At 61.4% G+C, this 12516-nt stretch overlaps 2 protein-coding genes across 2 annotated transcripts; both read left to right on the top strand.

Annotated features, from left to right (window-relative positions):
- Positions 1–321: 321 nt before the first annotated feature.
- PSMD3 (proteasome 26S subunit, non-ATPase 3) lies at positions 322–5714 on the top strand. The gene is made up of 12 exons (XM_083877754.1): positions 322–515; positions 1401–1591; positions 2349–2486; positions 2669–2805; positions 2893–3083; positions 3263–3366; positions 4030–4144; positions 4359–4478; positions 4554–4657; positions 4873–5028; positions 5123–5173; positions 5269–5714. Exons 1-12 carry the CDS (start codon positions 344–346, stop codon positions 5344–5346), a joined length of 1557 nt encoding a protein of 518 aa, XP_083733880.1. The 5' UTR covers positions 322–343; the 3' UTR covers positions 5347–5714.
- Positions 5715–8007: 2293 nt separating this feature from the next.
- Positions 8008–9798, top strand: CSF3 (colony stimulating factor 3; the record flags this gene model as incomplete). Its single annotated transcript, XM_083877744.1, has 5 exons — positions 8008–8023; positions 8481–8650; positions 9004–9111; positions 9241–9387; positions 9628–9798. The coding sequence occupies 5 exons, from the start codon at positions 8008–8010 to the stop codon at positions 9796–9798; spliced, it is 612 nt and encodes a 203-aa protein (XP_083733870.1).
- Between the last annotated feature and the right edge of the window lie 2718 nt (positions 9799–12516).

The raw sequence follows: 12516 nt of genomic DNA, 5'->3' as shown, positions 1-12516 counted from the left end.
GGCGGGAACAGCTCAGCACCCGGCGGAAACCCCCGAAAGCTCTACGGAGATCCCCGAGTGAGTGAGGCGAAAGAAGCCGATCAATGACGGAACTCTCCGAAAGGGCTCGGCCAAAACGCCCGAGAATACGGCGGAAATCTACGAGCGAAGACGGAAATACCCGAAAGCGTCACGGAGAGGAGGCGCGACGGAACTCTCCGAGCGGTACCGGAGATATCCGAAAGCGCGGCGGAACAAGCCGAGCGATGGCGGAAACGGCCGAACGAAAGGCGGAAGGAGACGATCGTGTGTCGCTCGGCGCTCGGCTGGTCGCGCCTGGCGGCCCGTTGTGCAGTGTCACGCCATGAAGCAGGACGGCGCGTCCCGCCGCCGCGGCGACAAGGCCAAGGCACCCCCGGAGGGACCCCCGCCCGCCCCCCCCGACGTCGAGATGCACGAGGAGGCGGCGCCGGTGGCCCCCGAGGCGGCCGGAGAGCGGCAGCCGCAGCGGGAGCTGGACGCGATCACGCTGGAGGGTGAGGGGGGGGGCGGGTGTTGTAATGGGGGTGTCTGTGGCGATGGGGGGGGGACCTGGGGGCTCTTGGGGGTAGAAGGGATCTGGGACAGATCGGGGGAACCCCTGAGGGGGGAATGTTGGAGAAGGGAGACTGTGGGGAGGTATAGTAAACCCTGACGGGGTTGGGGAGGGGGTCAAGGTGGGGGTACCTGAGGGGAAGGTGGGAAAGGGGGCTGGAAAGGCGTTGGAGGAGGGAAATGGCGGGATCGGTGCGGGGGGGACAGTTGGAGGGGGCTCTGAGGGAAAGAGAAATGAGAGGTGAGTTTAGGGTGGGGGAACACTTTGGGGAAGGGGAGCTGGAGGACAGCATGTGGGAAAGGGAGAAAAGAGGTTGTTGGGGGGGTGTCACTATGGGGACAGGGGTTTAGAGGGCACAGAGAAGGAAATGGAGATGGAAGGTGTGTTTTCTGTGGGGGAGAAGGGCATTTGGAGCAGTGTGTGAGGGAAAGGAAGGGGAAGATTGGTTTTGGGGGCAGTCACTGATGAATGAGAGATGGAGTTGTGTTTTGGGGGAATCACTGTGGAAGGGAATTGGGGCAGCTCTCTGAGGGTGAGGGTGTGTTTTGGGGACAGACTGTGAGGGACAGAGGGACTGCAGACCTGCTGTGGTGGGACCCCACGGGGGTGCAGAGGGAGAATGGAGCCCTTTGGGAGGAGGGAGAAAACTTTGCAAAGGCCTCACCAGCCCCCTGCTCCAAGCAGGGACAGCCCTGAGCGCAGGTCAGGCCACTGGAGACACCAAGGCCATGGGCAGTGAGACCAGCAGGAGGGGGCAGCCCTGGCTTTGCTCCGGGGTGCTCCGGGCAGAGGATTTGGGGTGAGGGGTGTCCCTGTGCCCCCGCAGACATCAAGGAGCACGTGAAGCAGCTGGAGAAGGCGGTGTCGGGGAAGGAGCCGCGCTACGTCCTGCGGGCACTGCGGGCTCTGCCCTCCACCTCCCGCCGCCTCAACCACAACGTGCTGCACAAGGCCATCCACGGCTTCTTCACCTCCAACTGCACTGTCAGGGACTTCCTGCTCGGATTCCTGGAGGAGGTAGGGACAGGAGTGGGGGAGGGATGCCTGTCCTCACCTCTGCTCTGCTCTGGTGACACCCCCCAGCAGAGCTGCCCCAGCTCAGGGTCAGAGCTTCCCCAGCACAGGAGGGATGTGGGGCTGTAGGGGTGAATCCAGAGGATAATCAAAGGGATGGAGCAGCTCAGCTGTGAGGCAAGACAGACAGAATTGTGATTGTTCAGCCTGATGAAGAGAAGGTTTAGGGGTGACCTGATTGTGGTATCTGAAGAAGCAACAGGAAAGATGGAGAGGGAATATTTACAAGTGCTTGGAGTGACAGGACAAAGGGGAATGGCTTGCCCCTGACAGAGGGCAGGATTAGATGGGATATTGACCAGAAATTCTTCCCTGTGAGAGCAGTGAAGCACTGAAATGGATTTCCCAAGAAAGCTGTGGCTGCCCCATCCCTGGAAGTGTCCATTGTTGGGTCAGATGGGGCTTGGAGCAACCTGGTTTAGTGGAAGGTGTCCCTAGCCATGGCAGGGGGTGGGACAGGATGAACATGAAAGCCCCTCCAACCCAAAAATGTCTGGGATTCTATGATTCTTTCCCTCTCCTAGGAGCCTTTGGAATAGGGCAGTGGGGTTTGGGGACACAGGGGACAAGCAGCCCCTCACGTGCTCAGACACACGTGAGCAGAGACAGGTCCTTGCAGTCCTGGCCTGGCTCCTGTCACACCTGGAGCAGAGCTGTCTCCACACAGGGACAGGAATCCAGAATTTCTCTCTCCCCTCAGTCCATGGACACAGAAGCTGAGCTGCAGTTCCGCCCACGGACAGGGAAAGCAGCCTCAGCCCCTCTCCTGCCAGAGGTGGAGGCCTACCTGCAGCTGCTGCTTGTCATCTACCTGATGAACAGCAAGAGGTACCCTGAGGTGAGACCCCTGAGCTGCCCCTGCAGTGCTCCTGCTCCCTGGGCATCTCCTACTTCTGCCCCCTGCTGTCCCCTCATCCCAGCAGTGTTAGGTTGTTTCCCCAGGCTCAGCCTCACAGCCCAGGTGGTCTCTGCCTCTCCTGGGATCAGCCCCCTCCCCTGACCTCCCTTTTCCTCCTGCAGGCTCAGAAAGTGTCCGATGACCTGATGCAGAAGATCAGCTCCCAGAACCGCCGGGCCCTGGACCTGGTGGTGGCCAAGTGTTACTATTACCACTCCCGCATCTACGAATTCCTGAACAAACTCGATGTGGTCCGGAGGTGGGATGGGTCCTGTGGGGGAGCTGTCCCTGGACTTGATCCCCCTGTTTTCCTCCCTCTTCCCTGACTCCCTGTCCCACCCCGCAGCTTCCTGCACGCCCGGCTCCGCACGGCCACACTGCGCCATGACGCCGACGGCCAGGCCACGCTCCTGAACCTGCTCCTGAGGAATTACCTCCACTACAACCTCTACGACCAGGCCGAGAAGCTCGTCTCCAAATCCGTGTTCCCCGAGCAGGCCAACAACAACGAGTGGGCTCGGTACCTGTACTACACAGGTGAGCGGGGCTCGGTGCCTGCCCTGCCTCCTGGCACCCCACACCAAGGGTTCCAGTTCCTCAGAGAACCCCTTTGAGCAGCTGGAGGTGGGGCTTCCAGGCAGGATTTGGAGCCCCATCCGTGTAGGTCAGGTTGGATTCACTGGGTGGCTTTCCCCACCGGCCCCGTGTGGGCGCAGGGCGGATCAAGGCCATCCAGCTGGAGTACTCGGAGGCGCGGCGGACCATGACCAACGCCCTGCGCAAGGCCCCGCAGCACACGGCCGTCGGCTTCAAGCAAACGGTGAGTGGGGAGGGGGCAGGACCCCCCTGGGTTGGGTCTGAGACCCCTCAAGGTTGGGATCTCACAGGGGTTGGATGTGGGACCTTCTGGGATGTCAGGCCCCGTGGGATTTGGTCTGGGACCTCCCAGGTTTGGGAACTCCCAGGCTTGGGACTTTCAGCGATGGTGATGGTCATGGTCAGGCCCCATGGAGTTTAGTTTGGGACCTCCCAGGTTTGGGATGTGCTGGGGACAGGTTTAGGACCTCCTTGGATGTCAGGTCCCCTGGGATTTGGGACTTCCCAGGGTCAGGTCCTGGAATTCCCAGGGTTGGGTTCGATGGGGATGGTTCTGGGACCTCCCAGCCTTGACACCTTCTAGGATGAGATCTGGGACCACCCAGGGTTGGTCTCTACAGGGATAGATGTGGTATCCCAAAGGTTCAGGCCCCATGGGGGCAGGTTTGGGACCTCCCAGGGTGTTGGGTCCTGGAGGATTGACAGGTGCAGGACCTCCTAGGTTTGGAACTTCCCAGGGACAAATCTGGGACCTTCCAGGCCCCACAGGGGGTTTGGGATCTCCCGGGGTCTTGTGCCACACGGGGATGGGTGCAAGACCTCTTGGAGTGTACGGGAATGGTTTCAGGCCCCATGGGGACTCACTGAGGGTCTCACTCTGGCCCAGGTGCACAAGCTGCTCATCGTGGTGGAGCTGCTCCTCGGGGAGATCCCGGACAGGCTCCAGTTCCGGCAGCCCTCGCTCAAGCGCTCGCTCATGCCCTACTTCCTGCTGACCCAGGGTATGGCTGCCCACCCCTGCCCATCTCTGTCCTTCCTACAGTGTCAGAGGATCACGGAATATCCTGAGTGGGAAGGGACACAGTGGGAATTCTCTCCCCTTGATGGGACTTGGATGCAGATGCCACTTGGGAAGGAGGAGAAGAAGAAGTCAGCCAGCCCTGACTCACTTTCCCAGCCTTTCGCCTTCCCTCATTCCCGCCTTCTTGCCTCCAGCTGTCAGGACGGGGAACCTGGCCAAGTTCAACCAAGTCCTTGACCAGTTTGGGGACAAGTTCCAGGCCGATGGCACCTACACCCTGATCATTCGGCTGAGGCACAACGTCATCAAGACAGGTACGAGGGTGTTTGGGGACCCCCACCAGGCTGGGCAGGCCTGGGGGGCTGCATCCCGTTCCCTTCTCCCTGCAGGTGTCCGCATGATCAGCCTCTCCTACTCCCGCATCTCCCTGGCCGACATCGCCCAGAAGCTGCAGCTGGACAGCCCCGAGGACGCCGAGTTCATTGTTGCCAAGGTACCAGCACAGGGAGTCCCATCCATCCCTGTGGGGTCCCGGGGTGCCCACAGCCCCCTACCCTGCCCCGTTCCCCCACACCCCCTCCCTGCAGCACCGTTGGGTTTGGGTTGAGGCTCCTGCAGGGAAAACTGGGGCCACTCAGGGCACCATGTCCCCGCTCTGTGTGAGCCCTGGGGGACACCCCATGCCCTGCCCTGTGCCTGGGCTCACAGGCCATCCGGGATGGCGTCATCGAGGCCAGCATCAACCATGAGAAGGGCTACGTCCAGTCCAAGGAGATGATCGACATCTACTCCACACGGGAGCCCCAGCTGGCCTTCCACCAGCGCATCTCCTTCTGCCTCGACATCCACAACATGTCTGTGAAGGTGAGCACAGCGTGTCCCCTGGTCCCTGGTGGGGACAGCAGGACACGGCTCAGGGCTGGCTCAGCTCTGAGCTCCTCCCTTTCTTTTTCTCCAGGCCATGAGGTTCCCGCCCAAATCTTACAACAAGGACTTGGAATCTGCAGAGGTGAGATCTCACCAGGGTCTCTGCAGCCACTGTGGCCACAGGAAGGATGTGGCTCCTGTCCCCACCTGCCACCAACCTCGGCCTTTGCTTTCCAGGAGCGCCGGGAGCGTGAGCAGCAGGACCTGGAGTTTGCCAAGGAAATGGCAGAGGACGATGACGATGGTTTTCCATGACCCTGGGCCCTGGCTGTACTTTTTTATTTGTCCCTTGGACATACGGTGGCTGAGCAGGGCCCTCCGTCCCCCCCCAGACCCCCTTTTATAAATCCCTGCATGTCTGTACTGTGGGAGAGGACATGGGGGGTTCCCTGGGCCCACACCCCCTGACCACCTGCACTTGTGGTGGGACCCTCTCCCCAATAAACATCCTTAAAAGGATCCCTGTGGTGACATCGGAGCCGATGCCAGGGGGGCTGCGAGGGGAGCAGGGTTGGAGGGAGCAGGAGTGGTGTCTCCACTGATGCCCCCCCCGTTCCCATGACAACACTGGGGTCAAACTTTGTTAAACTTCAATTATGACTTTTAAAATAAAAGATGGAAAAACACCAGCCTGGGTGGCTCCTGCTGTGGGTTTGTTGGGATGAGGGTTTGGGGCCTCTGCTCTCTCCCTGGGCTAGGCACCAGAGATGGAACTAGATCTGGGGGCCTGGAGCCTTGTCTCAGTGGTGCCGGGAGTGGCCACAGCAGCTCCAGTATGGTATCCCAAGAGGAGTCCATTGGGAAAAGGCACAGAGCCCTCCCTTGTGCCCCACAACAACACCAACCCTCGGAGTGATGGGGGCAGGGGACAGGCAGCTGCTCCAGGTGGGTCCCATCAACATCTGGGATGAGTTCTCTGGGAAAATCTGGGAATCTCCCAGCCACGCCCATGCTGGGATGGCAGCCAGGGCTGCAGGTCAAGAGCCGGGCTGTCCCAGCCCATTCCCGCTCTGGAGGAGACCAAAGAAGGCAAGAGCCCAGCCAGGCGAGCTGGGGGACACAGGGACATCTCAGGAGCACTGATGTGGTGGCAGATGGGAAGGGGCTGGGGGTGCCCAGGTTGGGCCCTGGGAAGAGGAAGGGTGACCACAAGACCGAAACACGAGGTGGATGCCCAGGACCGTCCCGGGACTGAGCAGCTCCGGCCCCATGGTGGAGGGGGATTTGCTGGGCCAGCTTCTTCCTCCCCCCCCCAATACCCAGAGTTTCAGATTTGAAACCACTTCCTTCCTTGGAAAGCTGACAGGGCCTTTGGGCGCTGATTCAACCCCCCCACGCCCCCATCACAATTCCTGAAAGCACCATCCTACTGCGAGGACAGATCCGCTCTGGGGTCACCCCATGGTCAGAGTGAGGGGACCATGCTGAGCCCCTCAATGGCCACCGGCTCTCCTTGGCTCCAGGGTGGGGACAGGCACAGCTGGGGGAAGTGTTTCTCCCAAAAATCCCATGAACAGTCTCTACTGCCAAGGTCCTTTCACACATCCGGAGGGCAGAACGTTTAGTGCTGCCAGGTTTGAGGGGAGGTCATCAGTAGCTTTCAGGAAGGCTCCGCTTGGTACTCATGGATTGGCTACAGCTGATGGGGGTTTATTTCCCAGCTGGAGGCAGGAACTTCCAGGACTTTCAGGAACTTCTGGGTCTGGTGCTGTGGATGGGCCCCACAAACTGTACTACCCCACTGGGTGTGAGTGTGTGGCCCATCCCAGTGGCCACCAACATCTGGAACCTGCATAGCCCGAGTTCCCTGTCCCATCCCTGTCCCCATACACAGCTTCCAGCAGGGCAGCAATGGGACCCAGCCAGGGCTCAGGGGTGCAAAAAGAGCCTCCCCAGCCCAGTGCTGCCCTGGGGTCACCCCGGGGTCACCCTGAGGTCCAGGGCTGTGAGGGGGGCGGGTGCCTCCCGTGTCCTGGCCGGCCCGTGCCGGGCAGGAGCCAGCCAGCTGGCACTGACCCAACAGATCCTGGAAGGACTTGCGGGAACAGGCACGAGCCAAAATTCCCTCGTCAGCACAACGGGGCCAGGAGCAGCCACCCCTTGCCAAGGGCTGCCCTGGAAACCTCTTCCCTGTAGGGGGAGAGGGGGCCTGGGCCCTCCCAGGTGAGGTCAGCCCGATGTGGCCGGTGCTTGATGCTGCACATGGGGACACTGGGCAGAACTCAGCCCCACAGTGCCCAGCAGGGCAGGATCTGGCCCCGTGGTGCTGCCCCGGGGAGCCACAGCTCTGGGCAGGTGCCTGGACCGGGTCACACCTTGGCCACCTCCAGCTGGTGCCACCACCATGAAGGTCACACCAACACCCACCCTAATGCCAGGGTGAGGGCCTGGGGCAGCTGACAGGGGGTGCTGCCCACGTGGGCTGGGCATGGGAACAATCCCAGAGTGACAGCAGCAGCGGGAAGCCACCATCCCTTTGGCCGCTCACCTGCGAGTGACCCTGCGAGTGACCCTGCACATGACCCTGCTGTGCTGGACACTGGCCCACCTGGCCGGTGTAGTGGGAGCCCTGCGAGCAGGTTAATGAGTCACCAAGGCACCACCTGCCCTGTGCCGGCACCCACCTCAGTGCCTGGGCTCCACCGGGCAACTGCAGCCGCACCGAGGGGCACCGCTGCCCACCGGGAAAGCCCCACACTGCGGCCGCGGTCGAGCACCCGGTTCTCGGGATTTGCATGCTGTGATTAAGGCAGTGAAGCAATCGCCCTGTTGCCTCATCGGTGAGAATCCCCGAGGCCCGTGCGCTATAAATGCCCCCGGATCAATGAGCACAGCCAGGCAGGAGCGAGCAGAGCCGGGCCGGGCTGGGCAGGGCCGCGCTGAGCAGAGGAGGAGACACCGAGCCGGGCACCCAACATGTGCTTCCTCACCCGTGAGTACGCGGCACCCGCTGCAGCACCCCCATCTCCCACTGCTCCCATTGCACCCGCTTCCCTCACTGCTCCAACTGAACCCAAACCACCCCTAAAACCCACTTTGCCCATAGGATGCACTGCCTCCTCAACCACAGCACCCACAGCACCCAGACCACCCATTCTTAACAGTAGCACCCACTGTCCCCACTACACCCACTGCACCCAGAGCACCCAAAAACTCACCCTAGGTGTAGCACCTGTTGCACTCACATACCCAGAGCCCCCTGCTGCTGCCCTCAGCACTGGTCAGATGCAGGGAACACTGGTCCTTCTCCCCTTTTGGGGTCTCTGCCCCTTCCCCAGGCCACATTGCTGCCACCATCCTCAGGTTAGTCCTGTTTGCTGAGCCCATCCTGGCTGAGGGGTCGGGGTTCCCTGGGGTGTCCGGTGGATGCTGAGCCGCTGTCCCCGCAGGTGGGCTGGTGCTGCTGCTGGGTGTGCTGCTGTGGGCGCCGTGGCAGGCGCTGCATGGGGCACCACTGATGGAGCTCTCAGGGGACCAGGACTTCCAGCTCTTCCTGCAAAGGAACCTCGAGTTCACCCGCAAGATCCGCGGGGATGTGGCTGCGCTGCAGCGCGTGGTGGTGAGTCCCACAAGCTGCGGAGGGGGGATGGCAGGGGCTGTGAGGTCACAGATAAGGTGACTTTCCTCCTCCCTGCCCTTATCGGCACGGCAGGGTCAGGAGCCAGCAGGGTCCCCTGCACTGCCCAAGGCTCAGCCCCGGGGTGTTGGGGCACCCACCGGGGCCACGTAGTGACCTTCCTGGATACACACTTGCCGGGGCAGCCACACCTCCCCATTGCAACGGGTCCACTCCATCCCCTCCCTCCTCCTGGCTGGGCTGCACAGGGTCCCACATCCCAGGGACGGGATGCCAGGGGGTGCTGGGAGTGCCAGGGTCCTCTAGTGTCCTGACCCTGTCTCTTTTATCCACAGTGTGACACCTTCCAGCTGTGCAAGGAGGACGAGCTGCAGCTGGTGAGACAGGACCTGGACATCACACACGTGCCACTGGAGCAGTGTCACAAGCGCACCTTCCAGGCAGTGAGTGCAGACAGCCCAGCCCTGCCATGAGCTGCTCAGCTCTGTCACGGCTCAGGGCACCCCAGAGCCCCTCGTGGCTTGGTGGCCTGGCCACACCCAGCCCCACTGACCACGCCATGCCCACCACAGGAGACCTGCTTCAGCCAGATCCGTGCCGGGCTCCGTGTCTACCAGGGATCTCTGGCCACCATCCAGGCCCTGCTGCCCGTGCACGCTGGGCTGGTGGAGACCCTGCAGCTGGACATGGCCAACCTGTCCTCCAACATCCAGCAGCAGGTGAGGGGGCAAAGGGGAGGCTTTGTGGGGACAGGTGGGTAAAGCAGGTGCTGCACCCCAAAGGAGAGGCGACCATGGTGGAGCATAGGGCTGCATTCACAGGGATGGGTGGGCATGGTGGGGACTGCATCCCAAGAGATGAGTGAGCAGGGTAGGGGCTGCATCCCTGGGAGGGACACACTTGGGCACAGGGGCATCTCCAGGCCTGGAGCTGATGCCTCTGCCTCTGCCTGGCTGTAGATGGAGGACCTGGGCCTGGCCACGGTGACGTACCCCTCAGAGAACCAGGACTCCCTCCCCACCTTCTCCACCCAGTTCCACCAGCAAGTCAGCGGCTTCTTCATCCTGGCCAACTTCCAGCGGTTCCTGGAGACGGCGTACCGGGCCCTGCGGCACCTCGCCAGCCTCTGACCCCTGTTTGTGGATGTCCCACCTGAGGGACATCCCGGGAGCACCCCATTTCCTGCTTATTTAATATTTATGGCTATTTAATATTTATCTGTCTGGGGATGCTCCCCCACCCGTGGCCCCGGGCAGGCGCCAGGGGATCCCGCGGTGGATCCGTGCACAGGTACCTGTGCAGCATCACCCTTGTTTAATATTTAAACACAAGCGTATCTCTGCTACGAGGTTCTAGAGCTGGGCTGAGCCCCCACAGCTGCTGCCGGCACTGCCTGTGCCTCAGTTTCCCTACAGCTCGCACTGCTGGGGCTGCTGCAGCATCCTACAGGAAAACACCTTCATTCCAGGATGAAGATGCTCCAGAACACCATCTCCCTGTCCGGGCTGCAGCCTGTGGGGACACATCTGATGGGTGTTATTTCTAGTAATTAATATTTATTAGCCATTAGGGAGGGAGGGGAGGGAAGACAGAAGAACTGTAGGGATGCAGCAGCCTCAGCAGGATGAGAGTTTTCCAGCACTTTGGGGAGCTGCATCTCTGCTCTGTCCCCCTTCCCTGCTAAACTTAGAGTACTTATCGCAGTTTAACTTATTTGTGCCCATGCCTGGCCGGAAAGAGCCACTTGGACACATTCCATCCTCCTGAGCCTGACGCAGCCCCGGTCCCGTGGCTGTGTGGGAGCTCCGGGTGTGGGGAGTTTTGTACTGTATTTATTGCTGCAGCTGGGTGAGCCCCAAGAAACACCCGCTTTTTTTTCTATGTGATAAAAATGGAAATAAACTCTATTTTTGCACTCTCTCTCTGTTCCGCTGTCTCCTGCTTGTGTGGGAGGGAGGCAGAGTGGCCAGGGTGTGGGGACACAGGAACAGAGAAACGGGAGATGAGGGAAGGGAATTTTGGGCAGGGCTGTGGCTGCTGGTGTCAGCTCGGAAAGATGAAATGCAGCCCCCGCAGTGCCCCCACCCCAGGGCCTGAGCCCGCTGAGGGCTCAGGAGGCACCGTGGGATGGCCACTTCCTCCCACGCCCGGCAGCGCTGCTTGGGCAAGAGCCGATTCCTAGAAAGCTCCGGAAGCCACTCGGGCTGGCAGTGCCCGCTGAGGGCACAGGCACCATGCCCAGAGCTGGTTTGCGGGCTCATCCTGGGGCTGGTGGCACTGGGGGTCCCCAGCCACACTTCTGCTGCTGCTGCTGTCACAAGAGGGAATCTGCTCCAGAGCTGCCCAGTGATGTGCCCGGAGCCCTCCCGGAGCTGCTGTGGTGGGAGGATGCTTTCAGCAGTGAGGAAGGCAGAGTGGATGGACAAAAGGGGCAGCCCCCATGTGGCTGAGCAACGTCAGGAGAGCCCTGGGCATCTCCCCTGCCCCGGAAAGCCCCTAAGGGCACCCTCAGCCTCTCCCCAGTGGGTGTTTGCCCACCCTGGGCTGTCCCAGCTTCACCAGCCCCATTTCCTGCCACTGGGCCCACGCTCGCATCCCATGACCACCAGCATCCCTCACCACACTCATCCCAGCCACACACGGACAGAGCCCAGTGCTGCGGGCTGCCAGGGCTCTCAGTTCCTGCCTCTCACCACAGGCTGGAGCCCCATGGTCACGAACTGCCAGATGGAAGCCCTCGCCCACGGGCATTTGGCTGCACACACCCCACGGGCAGCAGTTCCCTCCTTCCTCCCCCACCTCACGGGCGCTTACAGAAAACTCCCTTCACCTGCTCCAGCCCCTTCCTGTAAGGGAAAGCACCGGTGCCAACACCAGGCATGGGGCTGCCTCGGCAAATATTGACAGAACTGGGAAGGCCACGCCAGGTCCTGCTCTTTGCTCTGGGCTAACGGTAAAGAGCTGCCCCTGGACGAGCAGAGGTGCCCAAGCAGGTCGGTGCCAGCTCAGGGTGGGACTCACACCAGTGTCAGGTTTGGTGAGGCCATCCCGGCCCATCCCGGTTCGTGCCACGGCTCTGTCATCCACCCCACCCTGCAGCTGCTCCCAGGTGCTCCGGATTGGGATCAGGGGCTGGACCCCGGGGGCCAGCAGGAAGGGGGAGGATGCTCTGGCCAAGGACCAGCAACACCCGCAGCTACCCCAAGCGCATCGAGGTCTCTCCAGCAATGCCTGGGAGCTGCCAGGAGCTGAACTCATCCTGGGATCAGACGGAGTCAGCCCAGCCCTGAGTCACTGTTCTGCTGCCTCTTCCCTGGCCAGCACTGACCCAACTCCTGCGGCACCACTCCAGGATCCCCCTGTGCCCCATCTCCCTTCAGAGTCTCCCAAAATAGGGCTGGGAACTCCACTGGAGCCGTGGGGGGACAGAGGCACAGCTCAGACCCAGGAGTGGTCTCGGAGTCACAGTGCCCTGAGGGAAGGGCTGGCACCCGCTGCTCCGCTTTCCCCTTTCTTGTGAGTCAACACCAGTGGAAAGGGCAGAGGTGCAGCCCTGGCCCTGCCATCCCCTCGGGGACAGGAGTTCACGACAGCTCTGGGAGGACTCACTGCTGGAGCAGCTGACAGGGTGTGGGGTCAGTCCTGTCCCAGCAGGATGCCAGTGTGGTGCTGGCGAGGCCACAGTTACTCACCCACTGCCCGTGCAGTGCTCACCACAGACTGAACTCATGGGAGGGAATTCCAACAAGAACTCACACTCATGGGGAGGAATTCTGACAAGAACTCACGCTCATGTGGCAGAATTCCCAACAAGACCCTGCTTGTGGCTGACAGCACAACAGGGAAGC

This window comes from Zosterops lateralis, assembly GCF_965231275.1.
Source record: "Zosterops lateralis genome assembly, chromosome: 24".
NCBI classification, from domain to species: domain Eukaryota; kingdom Metazoa; phylum Chordata; class Aves; order Passeriformes; family Zosteropidae; genus Zosterops; species Zosterops lateralis.
This window is presented reverse-complemented; position numbering and strand designations above follow the sequence as displayed.

Coding starts and splice junctions, on each gene's coding strand:
- PSMD3 (XM_083877754.1), top strand. CDS start 344: ATGAAGCAGGACGGCGCGTCCCGCCGCCGCGGCGACAAGGCCAAGGCA. Junction 2,487..2,668: donor ACAGCAAGAGGTACCCTGAG/GTGAGACCCCTG, acceptor TTCCTCCTGCAG/GCTCAGAAAGTGTCCGATGA. Junction 5,174..5,268: donor AGGACTTGGAATCTGCAGAG/GTGAGATCTCAC, acceptor TTTGCTTTCCAG/GAGCGCCGGGAGCGTGAGCA.